Genomic DNA, 18,281 nt, shown 5'->3' with positions numbered 1-18,281 from the left:
CTTGCTATTCAGAGGACTGAGAATAACGTTGGATTTGATAACTTCAGCTCTTTTAAGATGTTGATACTCTTCTTCACCTGAAGTTGAATAAGGTGTCGTCATCAGGGCTAAAAATGATATACTTAAAACACTGACCTAGTCTAAAATGTGCTCTTCTCTGAGTCATAGGTAAGGTTTACTTTAAATTACTGCAATATCTTTGGAAAGGAATTTAATCAAAAAAGAGTTATGACAACTTCCCTCAACTTTTTTTTTTTTAATTTTGGAATAGGAACATGAAACATTAAAGCACAACAAATAGTAAAGTATATGTATGTGTATATTCACCAGATTTATGTATGTAGTTCTACATTCAAAGGAGTGAAGAGAGAGTTATTAAATTTTGAGGTGAATTTCAGCCTGAAATTATACATTGCATTAGTGTGCAATCTCCTGTTTTTTGCCACAGTAGTGATCACAAAAATTAGATTAAGCAATAATCCTCTTATTCATAAAGCTGATCATTAAATTTGATTATAAAAAGCTCAGTTTGGATTTAAACCACTTCAGGAGCTCACCAGAGTCAAAGTTAGCCTCTAGTTAGGTAATTCTCAATGCATAAGAATCAACTGCAAAATATTAAAATACATATTTTAGGCCTCATGTTTACATACTCTGATTTTTGAATGTCTAGGGAGAGGCCAAGAATACAAAATTTGGTTAAGTATCACAAGTCATTTCTGAAGTTAGTGAACTACCAATTACACTTAAACTATACTTTGCCTACTGTGTAAGTATTAACTAGAATAAAATAAAATTCTGGTGAAACCCAACGAAGTTGATCTTGGGACAATGCATTCCTGTGTATCGGGGGTATTTTTATTTTATTTTATTTTATTTTGCAGTACTCGGGCCTCTCACTGTTGGGGCCTCTCCCGTTGCGAAGCACAGGCTCCGGACGCGCAGGCTCAGCGGCCATGGCTCACGGGCTCAGCCGCTCCGCGGCATGTGGGATCTTCCCGGACCAGGGCACGAACCCGTGTCGCCTGCATTGGCAGGCAGACTCAACCACTGCGCCACCAGGGAAGCCCTATCGGGGACATTTTTACTTGATACTTTACTGTATCAACCAATGTTCTAGTGCAGAAACTACATTATTACAGTAGCATTTATTAGAGCAGAATATGAGGAGAGCTAAATCCATTTCCAAGTATAACACAACAAAGATGCTTTTTTTTTCCCCCCTCAAATCTTAGCTATTTCCTAGGGATATTTTTGCTAGATTTCCACTTCAATTTGTATGCATAAGAACTGCTAAGGGCAGCTTGTGCATTATCAACTCTGTGTCCATCAACTGAAACTTTTTTTAAATCCAGTCATCCTGTTGTATAAATACTACGACCTGACAAAATTTTAATGATATGTTTATCATAAGAATTCAATATTCAGTTTAAAAAGCTAAATATTTTCAGTTGTCTGCCACAGTTTTCCCTCGGTCATTTAAATGACTTTTTTAAAAAATTTTTTTTATTTTTGGCTGCATTGGGTCTTCGTTGCTACGCGTGGGCTTTCTCTAGTTGTGTCGAGCGGGTGCTACTCTTCATTGCGGTGCGCGGGCTTCTCATTGCGGCTGCTTCTCTTGTTGCGGAGCACAGGCTCTAGGCTCACGGACTTCAGTAGTTGTGGCTCGCGGGCTCTAGAGCACAGACTCAGTAGTTGTGGTGCAGGGGCTTAGTTGCTCCGAGGCATGTGGGATCTTCCTGGACCAGGGCTTGAACCCATGTCCCCTGCATTGGCAGGCGGATTCTTAACCACTGTGCCACCAGGGAAGTCCCTAAATGAATGACTTCTTGAAAATGCACAATGATGATAGTCTTCATTGTCATAATTTCCTGTCTCTGTTGAAAACCCAAATTATTGCATAGTCTAATAGCTTATGACCACCACTTGACACTTGCCAAAATAGCTAATAACCTACTTACCTTCTCTATAGCAAAACTAAGTTTTCATTTCCAAGGCCTGATAGGCTTTTACCACACCACAAATATATTTCAACATTTTTGTTAGAGAAGGTGAAATAAAACGCCCTATGCCCCAAGTGGTAGTTCCTTTAAGCAACAATTGAGGATACTAGCTGAGGAAAACAGAAATTTTCACTATGAATCAGAGCTAGTCTCATTAATTTTCATAAGCATATCCTGAAACATAATGTTCTGCTAACATGCATTTGTATTTAGCCTATGTAACGTTTTGACCACATAATTTAATTTTTAAAACTTTTAACAAGTGATGTTTTTCTTCCAAACTAATCTATTCTCTAGTATATACTGAAGATAATTTTAGGAATAACACATGAGAGTTCTTTAAACATTTTGGAAGAAATGCGTCAAATTTCAAGAGTGTTATGATGTCAACAAGTGGCTGGGTGAACTTGATTATTTCTAGGACCAGCTCAATGGATACTCATTTTTAATGAAAAAACTTTGAAATTGATGATTATTCAAAAATATACAGCTCAATGAGGAAAAAAATACATGCAGGAATGACATAAATAGTTTCATCCTTTTATAAAAATAAAGATTTGGGGCAGCCAGAATGCTTTGAAGCTACCTTTAAATCTGTTACATACTGAACATTTATTTTAAGATGTAGTTTTAATTACCATATGTAACAGTTGCATGAAAAATAGTCTGTCTTTAGAGAAAATTTGAGCTGTTAAATATTTCTCCTCTTAGGAGTCAGACATGTTTGATTTTTTATTTTCAATGTTTTAAGTAATTTATTATCTTCAAATGGTTAATATTCTTGAAATATAAAACAAGTTATGTCCCTTTATTGAGTGAAAATTATACCTGTTTTTAAAAATTATTTTTTTCAGCTTATTCTAAATGATTTAATATTTGAATATTAAATTAGTTGACTTGCACATCACTTTTTGGAATCCCAATTCTGTCTGATAAATATGAGCCCAAATCATTTTGCAATGGTAATGTTAATTAGTGAACAACAAAATCCACCATCCTAGAAGTGTTTGTAGACTAGATAACATGGAAAAGAAAGGTGCAGACTCTAGTTTTAGAGAATGTTTCCAACTTCAAATTGTCTTTTTCTTAGCATTTTGGGGTAAGGATATGACTGTAGTTTTCTACACCATATCAAGAGAATACTGAAGAAATTTAAGATGAGCATAAGAAGAAAGGGCCTAAGGACATGACAGTTATCTTCCCACACCTGAAGTTTGTAAGGCAGATTATCATTTGTAAGGCAGACTATCTTTAACCTGTGTAACACCAGAGGGCAGAATAAGGATATTTACATGGATGTTATGGCAAGGCAGATTTCAATTTACAAGAAAGTAAATTGTACATCATACATTTTTAAAAGGTCCAAAAATCAGATGAGTAGCATTAGGAGTTAATGAATTTTTCTTTCTTTTTTTTAATAAATTTATTTTTGGCTGCATTGGGTCTTCATTGCTGTACGTGGGCTTTTTCTAGTTGTGGAGAGCAGGGGCTACTCTTCCTTGCAGTGCGCGGGCTTCTCCTTGCAATGGCTTCTTTTGTTGCGGAGCATGGGCTCTAGGTGCGTGGGCTTCAGTAGTTGTGGCATGAGGGCTCAGTAGTTGTGGCTCGTGGGCTCTCGAGCACAGGCTCAGCAGTTGTGGCGCACAGGCTTGCTTGCTCCGCGGCATGTGGGATCTTCCCAGACCAGGAATCGAAGCTGTGTCCCCTGCATTGGCAGGCGGATTCTTAACCACTGCACCACCAGGGAAGTCCCAGGAGTTAATGAATTTTTCATCACTGGAAGTGTCCAAGCAAAAGCAAGGAAACTGTTATTAAAAGGATTAGGTGATTCCGTGCATTAAGAGGATAGGCTTTTCTTCTACCCTAGAACTATTTAATTACTTGTGTTAACATGTAGTTGTTCCCTGTGTTTACTTCTACTTTGAATAGCTTGAATTTCTAACAAGGCTCTCTGAAACCTAAATACTACACTTAATCTCCCTCTCCTGCATAAAACAGTACTACTTACATTTGCTATGCATCTAAAAAAGAGCTATTTTCAACACAAGTGTTTCAGAGTAAAATTAAACAGGAGGATCAGATTAAATCATCAGCTCCTTGATTCTCTACCCACTGCCCCCCCCCATAGTCAGGTTTCACAATATGGATGTTGATCAAGCCTAACCATACTTGAATGTAAGTATATAAGCACATTTTAAATCTGCTTGTATTACCTACATTTCTTTTTATTAAATACAGAAATTCCTTAGAGATGGCATAGTACAGTAGAAAAAGAATGGGTCTTGTAATCTGCCATAGTCAATACATGCGCAGTCTCAGAAAGTTACTTAATCTTGTTCTTCTTCATCTCACGGTAAGATTAAATTAGAGCATTTGCTTATAATAGGTGTTCAGTAGGCGTCGGTCCATTTCTCCAAAGACAAACACTCTCCCTTTTAGTCACTGTACTAGGAGGTGCTCTCCATATTTGGGAATTATTAAAAGACTCTTTAACAGAACTAGGTGCCGTTAGAGAGTAATACCCAAGTTTTTGAAGAACATGGGAAGAACAAAATCAACTTGGAATAAAAATCATGAAATGTTAAAACTATCTTCTAGTCCAAAACCTTTTGTATGGGGAGGAGGAAACAATCTAAGAACATCAGTTATAAACTATTTACTCAATGTTGAGACCAGAATTTCTTAGCTGCTTGCTTTCCAATTTCAAAGCTGATTTCTCTTTTACTACATATGTGTATATATACCTCCCATAGAAGTTCACTTCCATTAACATGATAGACAGGTGGCAAGAATTTAGGAAATCCAGCCAGCACTTCCAGTACAGTATTATGAATTTACTAATATGAAGTGATTATCTGTGCTTTTTGTTTTTCTTTTGCAATTGCAAAGATAAAGGCTGTATGCAAACAAATTTGAACTTTGAAAAAATATTTTTTAATAATCATTCTTTACTACTTCAAACAAAATGCAAAGTCTTTGGAAGCTCTCCTGCTTAATATGTAGCTAGGTAATATTTAAGATCCCTTCCTGCTGTAATATGATTATAAATATTAGAAATAGGAAGTAGTGTCCTCAATAATTATATGCTCAATATAATAGGTAAAGTTTATGGATAAGAAAAAATAAATGTAATTAGAAAAGATAGTGGCCACATAGGAAATTTATTTCAAATGTAAAATTCTAATGCTAATAACAAATATTTAACATTCACAATGAAGCATGGCAAGAAAGTTAATATCAGCAAGCTGGAAACGATCTAGTACAACTGTAAGCATTTTTTAATTTACGACCAAATGAAAAGGAAACTTAATTTTCTGTGACAATAACAAAATCTAAAGTTATATAAGATAAATGGAAAGGATAAATTTTTTCTATATATTTTTGTTGTTGGATCACTCATGCTTTCATTCATATTTATTCTTACCTAGTTATTCTAGTTGCAAATGTCTAAAACCTATCCAGCATGTGAATTTTAATGAGAAAAGGTGATGATACAGTATTCATTTTCTCCCCTATATATTTTAGCTATCCAAGTGTACAGTAGCAGTTTGTTATTGAAAAATTTCACAATGTACCAATTTTTAAAACCATGTATAAACATTTTCCCAACATATTCCAAATTCCCTTCTATTCCTAGGATACCAAAGCCCTACTTATGATCATTCTTTTCAGAATCTTTCAATAAAAGTATATATACATATGAAATTGTATATTGCAACTTTAACATCAGTCACAGAACTTCTTGAAGAATAGTGATCATAAGAACAAACTATAAATAACAATGGTTTTAATGTCCTTGTTTAGATAGATTTTATTTTTCTTTTAAAAAGAACTTCATCAAGGCTTGGCCATGATTCTCCTGAAAACATTGTTGCAGACAATGAAGTACATCAAATAAGTCAGTCTGCTTCTAAGTATTGCAGTTTTAATCTTAATTTTAACTGGTGGACAACTATGCAAAGAAAGGACTCGCTTTTCTTTTTCTTTTTTTCCTGTGCCTCTGCCCTCCACGGGAAACAAGATGCTCAGTGACCTCAGAGCTTGGCATCTCTGACGTCCCAGGGGGTCTTACTACTATTCTAACTTAAGAGAGTCAATGGTGACCTGTTTTCAGAAACTGAGGAGCTGACATACCCAACCTTCCTTGGAAATGTGAAAAGGCAGCCCCACCTCAAATAAATGAAACTGATAACAAACCCAGTGTTCCATTAAGGATAAAACAGAAATTTGGAAAGTCTTTTGATATGTTTGACTTTCAATGAGAAACACATGAAATAATGAAAGGTTCAGAAGAGAAGCAAGCTAATTTAAAAATAGGAAATAAGAGGAGAAAAGTAAATGTTTAAAGAACAGAAGGCTAGATGGCAACAGTTTCTTCAAATACTTTTAGAATAATTATAAAGAAGGACAGTGACTAAATGCAGAACTTGAAAAAATGGATTTAAAAGCCTTTAAGAATTTAAGTTAAATTAAGACAGAATTTTCTGATGTTTGTTCTCTAGATTTACTTGGAAGACCATCTTGCTTCAGTTTTGAGGCAAAGGGTTCATTCACAGAACTCTTTGAGCTCTGGAATCATAGAAAAATGAATCATATTCATTAAATTATTTTTAGACACCCCATCCCTGTGTTTTATGAACGCTATAGGAATTAATTCTGCCTCAAGGTCAAGTTGCTCAGCATATCAGAGCTATGAGATCTTATAAGATAATAGGATCTTATTTGCTCACCACTGCCTCAGATGTTAGATTGGCTTTAGCCTTCTTGAAAAGGAAGATAATTATAACCTGCCGTAGGAAAAAGATTCACGCTGAAAATCTGTGATCTTAGGTTAAGCTGCTTCAACTATTAAACTCACTTTTCCTTTCAGGTAGTGTGTGTAACCACTAACAATGGTCTTTATGCCAACAGAAAGGGAAGAAAATAATTTAATTCCTAGGTAAAGAAGGAAAGAAATCTAGTCTCTCAAAACTTGAAAGGTATTAAAGTACAAAGTTGTCTTCTCCAAACCCTGCACCTTCTTAATTTATTCAGAAAAACACTTAGGGTCTTCCTGTAATTAAACTTGCTTTACCCCTTGCTTGGAAATACTGTTACCTGCCACATCAAGGAGTACTTCAAAGTAGCAAATCGGGACTTCAGCTGAAAAGTACTACACCAGTAAAGTAACATTTGAAATCCAAGAAAGAGAAGTCAAGAATTCCATGACTTGGTGTTTCCATATTCATCAGGAACATAACTGAATTTAATTAAGAGTATATTCATTTGGGACTTGCAAGTCAAGAAAAATATATCTTTATATATTTTGCAAAGTGAACATTCTGACTTCAAAATGTAGGTCGAAACAGTTCTCCAAGTTTGATATTTTGATAGAAGTGTGGTTTGGAGAAAGATCATCTTAACTTTTTTTTTAAAGGTCACGAAAAGTATAGAGGCTGAAGGTATGCGCGGGCGAGGTGGGGAGGTGGGTGTGGAGGGAAGAATTAAGAGAGCAGGACGCAGCTCTAGGAACGGTACCTGTCCCAAAGTGAGTCTGAACGCCGCTATCGCCTTGCACAGCGCTCCTGGAAAGCTCATCTACAAATTCCGGGATGGGCCAAGGGTGGCAAGACTCCTAAGGAGGGAGACAGAACAGAGAAGATCCTGTTCTCGGGAGGCCGGGAGCGAGGGGACGGTCCTGATGGGGAGAGTGGTGTCTCCTTCCAGGGCTGCAAGCCTCTGCACCTGTTTCCTCGGGTCCCTACTCAGTCAGCCCCAGCCGTAGGGCAAATTGAGTTGGGGTCGACCCGGCAGCCGGAGACCTAAGTTGCCGCGAGGTCCACCCAGGACCCAGGAAGCGACTTTCCCGGGTCTTGCCCGTCGCAGGTTCCTGCCCCCACGTGCGTTGCCTCCACTGCAAACTCCGTCTGACTCAGCCTGTTTGACTCCTCTCCTGCTGCCCTCCGGGCCGGGCTGGGGCCGGGGGAGCGCCGGCTGCGCCGGGGCAGTGGGCAGCGCCGGGACCCTGAGGCCCGACCGTTACAGCGCTCGCTGGCGGGAAGGGGGCGGTAGCGGGTCACGCCTCCCGTCCCGCCGCGTGCGCTCTCGCCCCAAGCGTGGCAACTGGCGCCAGGGTTTCCCCGGGGGCGCCCCCCAGCGCACGCCGCTCGCCCGGGGGTTTCCAACCTAGTCTTGCTGGTCCCGGCGGCCCGTTTCCTCGGGAGCGCCCGCCGCCTGGCCGCTAGCTCACTCTCCCCGCTGGCTGACCAATCCCCGTTTGGAGTTCAAAATTCCCGCCGCTTCACTTGCGCTACACCCTCTCCCTCGTTTGTTTTTTTGTTTTGTGTTTTAAACTTTCACTCCGGTTAAATTATATTGACCCTAAGCTTTATCTCGGATGTCCCTCCAAAGGGATTTAACGAGAATCCCGAGCGCCAGCCGCCGCTATCCCCGGGGCTCGCCCGCCCCTCGCCCACGGGAAACGCCCCGGGGCGGGGCGGGAGGACTCAAGTCGGCGGCGGGTGGGGCCGGGCGGAGCTGCCTCCCTCGCGGGGGAGCCCCCGGGCTCGCCTCAGCCCTGCGGCTCCTGCCCTCGGGGCAGCTGCCCGGCGAGTCCGTGGAGCAGCGGCAGGCGGGCGATGGAGACTGGGAGACACTGGGCGAGAGGAGGCGGGGTGGGGGAGGCGGGGAAAGCGCGGGGGCGGAGGCTGGCAGGGGGCGCTGGAGGCAGGAGCCGCCCGAGCGCTCCGAGCGCCCGAGGGTGCAGGAGGCTTTGAAACCGCGGCAGCGCCGCGAGCCTCCGGGGCCCGGGCGGCGGCTGGGCGGGGAGGTTGGGGGGGCGCTGCCGCCGCCGGGGGCGTCGCCGGCCTCAGCCCCTTTGTTCTCGCGCGCTCCCCCTGGCCGCCCACTCCCCTGCTGTCGCGCGGCGGCGGCTCCTCCCGCCCGAGGCAGTCGGGCTCTGCGCCGGGGGCGGGAGGGGGCGGGGGGAGCGTGCCTGCCGCCGGGAGTGGGGGGCGATGGCGAAGCTCCGGGTGGCTTACGAGTACACGGAAGCCGAGGACAAGAGCATCCGGCTCGGCTTGTTTCTCATCATCTCCGGCGTCGTGTCGCTCTTTATCTTCGGTTTCTGCTGGCTCAGTCCCGCGCTGCAGGATCTGCAAGCCACGGCGGCCAACTGCACGGTGCTGTCGGTGCAGCAGATCGGCGAGGTGTTCGAGTGCACCTTCACCTGTGGCGCCGATTGCAGGGGCACCTCGCAGTACCCCTGCGTCCAGGTCTACGTGAACAACTCCGAGTCCAACTCCAGGGCGCTACTGCACAGCGACGAGCACCAGCTCCTGACCAACCCCAAGGTAAGGACGCCCAGTGAGGGATGCCTCGCTCCTGCGGAGATCTTGAGGTTTGGGGGGAGCATCAGTGTTAGACCCTTCGCGGGGTGGCTCGGAGTATGCTCGCATTACCAGGAGGCGACGAGGCTTCGCAGGCTATACTCAAACCAGGAGTAAATACATCGGGGAGCCCCGGGTCCCCCGGTCCTTCAGGCGGGTTTGTGCACGGCGACCCGTGCGTGGTGCCCGGAGGCTTTCTTTACACACCTGTCTTGCCTGGTCCCAGATTTTGAGGCCTTGGCCCAGCTTAGGTTAGGGCCCTAGAGGGTTGACTTTGGAGAAATGCAAGGAGCCGAAAGTTAACTTTTCCTCCGGTTAAAGCCAGTGCGTCGCGGGGATACACCTACTCCGGCGCATGGTCAAGGTCCGAGCTCCCACTGGCCGCGTCCAGAACTCGTCTTGGGAGGTGCAGGGAGTCTTTTAGCCCCTTGAAAGGTGTTAGAGGTTTCCTTGCCTTTTAACTCTTGACAGACGTTTTTAACTTGTGGTCCAAAGATGAACTTTCGTGGGTCGACAAACGACGTGGAATCAAACGCGAGATTCTGCGTAGATCCATTTTGGGCGGGTACGGCGGACTCCTAGTTTTCATGAAATAGATTGTCAGAAGGGTCTAGAGGCAGCCTAGTGACTCCTAGGCTCTGTGTGCCTAGAAACAATTGGGAGCCACCTGGGAAACGGTAAAACTTTCTGAAAATAGAAAACCGTCCGTGAAATGTACCGAATATTCCTTCCTTTGCAACTTTTTTAGTTCTCACAAGCAAAAACGAGAAAACCTGGTTAAGACTCGAGGGATGGAGAGCAGAGAGAGGGACGCTCAGAAAACTGTTCCCAGTGGAGAAAAAAACTTATAAAAAGCAGTGTCCTCAGTCTGTGAACTAATTGAGCTTTGTAGTGCACCTGATTTTGCAAGAAGGCTTTTCTTTCGTTTTTTCTTTCTTCTCTTGGCCTTTTTTGCTCTTCTTGTTGCTTAACTATCAAAGTAAAGATGTGTATCTTCTTTAAAGTTACCGGCATTTTCCCTCTTTGTGAGAGCAGTGCTTGAAGATCAAGCAAGAAAGCTGTCCATAAGGGAATGAGTCTTGTGTACACAGGAACAACTTTAAGTGTGACAGGATATAATTATATCAATCCAAAAAAAGAATTCTATCTCAATAGTTTACAAGTATTTAAAATAAGCTTATCATTTCTCTACAGTAAACCTCTTGTTCTTGTCTCCTAAACAGTAAAATCTTGAATTGGGGAAATTTTAAAAAGGGAATTCCTTTAAAGAAAAATATATGGCTTCTCTTAAAAAAGATGCTCTTGCTGACAAAGGAAGAGGACCTTAAAAATGAAGATAATATATAAGCAGTAAATATAGAAGTACAGAATTTAGATAGAGTATAATGTTCAAAGTCTTGAAGAAGCAATAATGTTTCAAAGACAAATGTTGTAAATTAATCTGCTCAACGCTCAGGAATTTCAAAACAAATTGCAGGGTTTTAGAAACATCACTTTTTTCAGGATTAAATCATTAATATAAAAGAAAGGTGTCAAAAAGAAATAGTGATTTAGAAATTATATGGTAGTTCATCATTTAAAAGGTGTTGTTATAATTGGTGAAACATTGCTAATTAGTTTAAGATTGTGGTTCAGGCACTAATAAATTACATACATGTTTTTCAGTCAGTGGCTAATATCTAATCAAGACATTGAGAAGGTAGAATTTACTACATAAAGGCTGTTTCACAATTTCCAGGTAATTTTGAAGGATCTGACAAAAAAAATAAATTGGGATTTAGGACATAGATTTTTAAATCACTTGGAAAGAGTGGTAATGCTTTATATGTAATCCTAGGATTTGATATTTCTCTCTTTTTGTTGCAAATAATCAGTTTTCTTCCAGTGCCAGTTTGGATCCTGGCAACAATCGTTTTGAAGAAGTATCTGAACAAAATAAGATTTTATAAAATAAAGTATACAAGAAATGACAGAACTGCAGAAAGATATGTTAATGTTACAGAAAATGATGAACAACATCCCATTCAATTTAGTCAAGGTTTCCTCGGCCAAAGCAGTATATGTCTCTTTATCCAAATTATGATTGCATCGTACCATTTATAGAACATAAGTATGTTCTTTTGCAGTCACTTTTTGACTTTTGAGCAATGAAGTGCTCAATTTGGAAATTCTTGTAAGCAATTAGTGATGGAAAAATTCAACTCAACCAAAATATTGTGCCAGAGTCCAGTATGTAAGCAGAATGTTTCCACAGTGCCTTTGCAATTAGGCAATACCCACGGCCCGTTGCTGTTGCATCTCGGCTACCCAGACCTTACCTTTTTATTGAAGGCCTGGGTGCCCCACCCATTCTCTTTGTAGAATGTCTAGATTCCCTACAGTGTCATGGATCCTAATCACCTTCAACTTTCTCTTCTTCATGGCCCACTACCACAAGAAGCCATTTGGGAAATCTCTTTTTAGAAAAAGAGAACAAGGACTTTCTCCCCTCCCTTGAGTTTGCTGCATTAGATACAGTAAAAAGCAGGGAAGGGGAAAGAATATTGCACATATCTAACATCTTAAGCCATAGACTACTAAAGAAGACAGTGTGAATAAATTTGACCTTTGACTAATAATTTCTTTAAAATATCTTTAAGTCCTATTCAACTTACGTTTTGAGTCATATCCTTGTTTCTAAAGCAATCACTGTATTCAGCCATGTAATATAGTACTCAAGTCAGTTATCCTAATTATCCAGTCAAGTCCTAATTATCCACAGGGCAAGGATCTGCTCTTTGAATTGACCGTAGCAAAATCTAAATTTGGGGTCAGCTTCCTCTGGCTACTGTTCTCATCACTGCCTTATCTCTTTGTGACTAGCAGGTGTGTGTGCTAAGAGGTTTTGTTCTCATCCATGGCCATACATTAGAATCACTGGGGGAACTTTAAAAAGAAATTCTGGGGGGGGCATCCCTGGTGGCGCAGTAGTTGAGAGTCCGCCTGCCGATGCAGGGGACATGGGTTCGTGCCCAGGTCCGGGAAGATTCCACATGCCGCGGAGCGGCTAGGCCTGTGAGCCATGGCCGCTGAGCCTGTGCGTCCGGAGCCTGTGCTCCGCAACGGGAGAGGCCACAACAGTGAGAGACCCGCGTACCGCAAAAATAAATAAATAAATAAATAATAAATAAATAAATTCTGGGGAGTTCCCTGGCAATCCAGTGGTTAGGACTCCATGCTTTCACTGCCGAGGGCCCGGTTCAATCCCTGGTCAGGGAACTAAGATTCCGCAAGCTGCGTGGCACGGCCAAAAAAACAAAAAAAAGATAAAAAGAAATTCTGATGCCTGGGTCCAGCCTTCACAGATTCAGACTTGGTCTTGGGTGGGTCCTGGGCATTGATGTTTTTTAAAAAGTTCTACAAGTAATTCTAGTCTGTAGACAGAGTAAAAATAAACACTGGCTTAGAAAATGTCCTCATCTGTTGTGCAAGAAAAGTAAAATAAGAACTGAAAGGGTTCATTGTGATTAATATTTGTGTGTTTGGGTTAAAAGATGTTGCTGATGCTACTGAATCTAGGGAGTTGGTGTGAAAGGGGGGACTCAAATTCTGAAGGAAAAGAAGAGAATCATTTAAAATTAGTTTAATGTAAATGAAACGAACTTACGCAGTTCCAAACATTTAAAATTGGTTTAATGTAAATGAAATGAGCTTGTGCAGTTCCAAACATTTGCTTTTGCCTCGTTGATTACATTGGATTGCAAAGAAAAGATGAATTTTTAAAACCAGCCTCTTGTATATGGAACAAGAGAGAGCAGGTGATTAGAGGCAATATGTTTTATTTTTGAGTTTTTTTCTTTCTCTGATATGAAAAACCTAGAAAGAGAGGACAAACGTCTATTTCTAAGAAACCAGTACTACTGTAAAAGTAAGAGAAACGCATTCAAGAGAATAAAAACTTAGGCAAGAACTAGAAAAGCTTCAGGCTTTAAGTATATACCCTGAAATTGGGTGTAATGAACTACAGGGAATTGTGGCTTAGTTACCTTCTTGGTATCCTACACATCCATACTAGAGTGCCTCTCCCCGCAGCACACACACACTTCCTGTGTAGATGGTGTGGTCCGCTGGGGTTCATTTATGAACTCCATCCTTGAATTAAATGTGCAATACTTTGTGCTCTAGGGAGGTCCATCACATCAAAACTAAGTAATAAAAGGCTCATCTGAATTGTGACAGCTTGTCTATAGTCTTTATTTCTTCATGAAAAAGTGGCTTACTATGGTTGTTTTTCCTCTGGTGACGATATGAAGTAATACTGGGGATGTATATAAAATTTAATTCCACAAATACTTCTTCAGCATCTATTATGATCAGAGAACTGGGCAAAAAACAGGAGGACATACAAAGATGAGTTCATTCATTTAACAAATATTTATTAAGTGCCACTTTGTGCTGTGTGTGTGTGTGTGTTTCCAGGTTCTAGGACTGGAATAGAGATCAGGCTGGAACCCAGGGCACAAAGATCAGAGCCCTGGGGGTAAGACAGGAGAGTAAGTTGGGGCCAGTAATGCAAAGGTCCTTGACAGATAGGATGGGTTTTGTGGACATTGGGAAGCCATGGTAGGAAGAGTAATGCCCCCTACCAAGGATGTCCACACCCTAACCCCCAGAACCTGTGAATATCTTATGTTACACAGCAGAGGGGAATTAAGTTTGCAGATGAGTGACGTTTGCTAATCAGCTGACCTTAAGATAGGGAGATATCCTGGTGGGCCAAGTATAATCACAAGGGTCCTTAAATGTGGAGGAGGAGGTCAGAGGGATGCAATTTGAGGAAGACTCAACTGACTGTTGCCAGCTTTGAATACAGAAGGAGGACACAAGCCAAAGAATGCAGGCAGTCCCCTTTTCCAAGGGAGTGAGAAAAGGCAAGAAAATGGATTCTTTCTTAGAGCCTTCAGAAAGGAATATAGCCCACCTGGTGTCTTGATATTAGTTCAGTGAGACCCATTTTGGAATTCTGACCTTCAGAATTGTAAGGGAATACATTTGTGTTGTTTTGAGCCACTACATTTATGCTCTAACAGCAATAGGAAACTAATACAGAAGTCAAGGAAGGCTTTTGAGTAGGTGACTAATATGATAAGATATTTGAAAACTTGGTCAGATAATATCCACTTATATTATGGCTCTTTAGAAACAATCTAATCTGCAGGCTGCTAGGATTTTCCTGTCTGAGATTACTTATCATAATCCTTCCCTGACATCCATTTGTGGATGCTTTTATGAAGTTCCCAATTATTTATAAGAACTCCCAAAATTATGTATCTCAAACTCTAATCAGAAACTTTTTACTTTTATAAGAGAGATTTGTGATGTTACAATATATTTCAGTCAAAGTTTGGAGGAAAAATGCATACATTTTATCACACACTTGCCTCAGAATTATAAAGATTTTTACAAGTTGTCAATTTTGTTTATCTAAAATGTTTTTGCTACTCATTTATGAATGAAGATGTCAAGTTTTATTTACCTTGGGTTTAAAATTTTTTTTCCCGTCTTTAGCAGAATTTCATATTGAGTTCCTAGATAAACAGTACATTTATATTACAATTATCATAAATATTCGCAGTAAAATACTGAACAGAATGGTTTTTAATATTACATATGTTTCTTACTATTCCTCATGCTGTGCCTGTGGTATTCTCTAGGTCACATAAATCAATGTGTAAAAATTTGTACTTTCGAGTTTTAGTAATACCCTCTTTTCTTTTAAAATAAACACTTATAAAATTGAAAACTGGAATTCCCTGGTGGTCCAGTGGTTAGGACTCGGTGCTTCCACTGCAGGAGGCACAGGTTCAGTCCCTGGTCGGGGAACTAAGATCCCACAAGCCATGTGGCATGGCCAAAAGAAAAGGTGGAGGGAACTATGTGCTTATTAAATTATTTAAATTTATGATCATTTTTGTAAATAAACTAATCAGACAAACTTGTTTCATGTATTTGCTTGGTTGAGTAGCAGAGTCCAGCAGATTGGGTCACTAGAAGTTCTCTGTATACCGAAGCACATGTGAAGAAATATCCATTCATCTAAATTCTTCTGTGCCATTCATCTAACTGATGCAGTAGACCAAATGGACTTTGAAACCTTATCCAATGTCCAATTTACTAGTTGTAATCTAACAATATTGCAGTAGCATATATTGATGTTGTATCTCATTAGCAGAAACTAAATCCTAGAAAATTACATTCTAAATCCTAGGAGTTTAATCCAGTTTTTCCTGTGTAATAAATATATTTATACAATTGTCTTTATCGACACAACTTTATTTAAGATAGTTCTTAAGAATGGAAAACCAGACAATAATACTGCTTAGTGAGAGTAAGATCTATTCTGATTATAATTACCTCTGTTTCCTCTGTTACAAGGAGAAAAATGGCAAAAGAAAATCATCTTTATCTCTCTAACACCAGCTTCTATTCTGGAATCTTTTGTTTCTATCAATAGTATCATTATTCTCTGGTATTAATACATTATCAATTTTCACTGCCACTCTCCTGGTCAAAGATATTATCATTTGCTTTGATTATTATAGTATCTCTTTACTAATTTCCTTATATCTAGTCAATTTCTTCCTCCAAACCAATGGTTCTCAAAGTGTGAGCCATGGATGAGAAGCATCAGCATCATCTGTGAACTTGTTAGAAATGCACATTCTCAAGTCCCATCCTAGACCCATTGAATCAGAAATTTCACCCTAATTTCTGATTTAGTGGTTCTGTGTTTAATTCAAGAATTTATACAGTAAAAAAGTATATAACTACCAAGCTAATAAGTGGGGAAAATGAAATAATATAAAGCAAGCCATTTTTTAAAAATGCAGTAAAAGAAAGTAAAAAGAATGTAGACAGGTAGAATAAATTAAAAAAAAAAGGTAGTAGATTTAAACCCAAATTTATAATTATATTAAATATAAATGGACTAATTCTTCCAATTAAAAGGTAGAGATCATAGACTGGAAAACATACAAACATCAACCCCCCAAAAAAATGAAGAAAGAAAAGCTGGAGTACTTGTATTATATGAAATACAGTAGACTTTGAAGCAAAAAAATGTTACTAGAGATAAAAAGGGACATTTCATAATTATAAAAGTTAATTCAACAAAATATAACAATTGTATATTGGGAGGTACCTAAAAATACAACCTTGAAATACATAAAAACAAAAAAATTAAAGCAGAAATATGTAGAAATATCTCAAGGGAGAAATATACAAGTCTATCATGATGAGAGATTTTTAACACACCTCTGTTTGTAACTGATAAGCAATCAGACAAAAGCAATATCAATGCACATCCAGCAGATTTGAATAACATGTTTAACAACTGACCCAACTGACATATATAAAATAGTATATCCAGTAGCAGCAGAGTGCACATCGTTTCAAGTGCCCGCATAACATTTCCCCAAACTGATCACATTCTGGGCCATAAAGAAAGCCTTCACAAATTTCATAGCAGTGAAATAATAAAGATTTTATCCTCAGTGAAATTAAGCTAGAAATGATTAAATTTTACTGAGAGACATAGAAGATGTGGGAAATTCATTAGGGAAAGAGTGACCTTATGAATAAATGGTGCTTGAGCAATTAGCTCTACGTAAAAAAGAAATAAAATGTGATACATGGGGCTTCCCTGGTGGCGCAGTGGTTGAGAGTCCGCCTGCCGATGCAGGGGACATGAGTTCGTGCCCCGGTCTGGGAGGATCCCACATGCTGCAGAGCGGCTGGGCCCGTGAGCCATGGCCGCTGAGCCTGTGCGTCCGGAGCCTGTGCTCCGCAACAGGAGAGGGCACAACAGTGAGAGGCCCATGTACTGCAAAAAAAAAAAAAAAAAAAAATGTGATACATACTTCACACCCATAACAACAAATTCCAAATGGAATAAAACCTAAATGTGAAAAGAAAACTATAAAACTTCCAGCAGTTGGAATAGGAAAATATCTTTATGACATAGGCCTAAGAAATATTTTCTCAAATAAGGCTTAAGGAACAAATCATAAAAGGAAAAGATTGATACATTTGAACATGTTAAAACGATAATTTCCATATGACTAAAATTATTGTAAACAAAGTAAAAATGTAAACCACAGACTAGTAGAAGATAATGGTAAAACAAGTAATCAGCAAAGGACTATCCAGCATTTGTGAAAATGTCTACAAATCATTAAGAAAATGACATATGACATAATGGGAAAATCAGTGAAGGTTATGTACAGTCAATTCATGAAAAAACTCAAATGGTCAATAAATGTGAAACAATGCTGTATTCCAGTAATCTCAGGGAAATTCAAATGACAACAATAATGGAATACCATTTCACACCCATCAGATTGGCAAAACTTAATGTTTCATAAGACCAGGTGTTGGTGAGGTTTTGAGACAATGTTAAATCCTACTGATTGCTGGAAAATTGGTTCAACCACTCAGAAAAATAATCAAACATATCAATAGTATGTGTAACTGAAGTTGTGCATACCTGACAACCACTGTGACAATCAAGTGAAGTGACAACAATTTCACTTCAAGGAGTTTACCCTAATAAAACTATAACATGTATTCAAGGAAGTATATATGAGGATTTTCATTGCAGAACTGTTTGTAGTAGTGAAAAAGTAGAAACAATCTAATTGAATTTATTCGGATATTGGATGGGGTACTTTATTTATTTTTCTTTTAAAGAGACAGCCTTTATTTTAAGGATTTTTACATTGAAGACTTCAAAAAGTGGTAGGTTTTTAGAACTTATTGACCTGTATTTAAAAGGAACTGTTGACAGAATTTTACCAGAAATAATCTGAACAAGTGGGAAAATACAGTTAATACTACTGAAACCTACTAAAATAATTCCAGGACATATGGTTTA

General features: G+C 39.7%; 1 protein-coding gene across 1 annotated transcript in view; it reads left to right on the top strand.

Moving 5' to 3' along the window:
- Positions 1-8,855: 8,855 nt before the first annotated feature.
- KCNMB4 (potassium calcium-activated channel subfamily M regulatory beta subunit 4) overlaps positions 8,856-18,281 on the top strand; it is a 65,047-nt gene continuing 55,621 nt past the window's right edge. The window contains exon 1 of the mRNA XM_030866284.2: positions 8,856-9,334. Coding sequence (XP_030722144.1) covers positions 8,999-9,334 — 336 coding nt within the window. The 5' untranslated portion in view covers positions 8,856-8,998. The remainder of the gene's footprint in view (positions 9,335-18,281) is intronic.

This window comes from Globicephala melas, chromosome 10 (assembly GCF_963455315.2).
Source record: "Globicephala melas chromosome 10, mGloMel1.2, whole genome shotgun sequence".
Classification (NCBI taxonomy): Eukaryota; Metazoa; Chordata; class Mammalia; order Artiodactyla; family Delphinidae; genus Globicephala; species Globicephala melas.
This window is presented reverse-complemented; position numbering and strand designations above follow the sequence as displayed.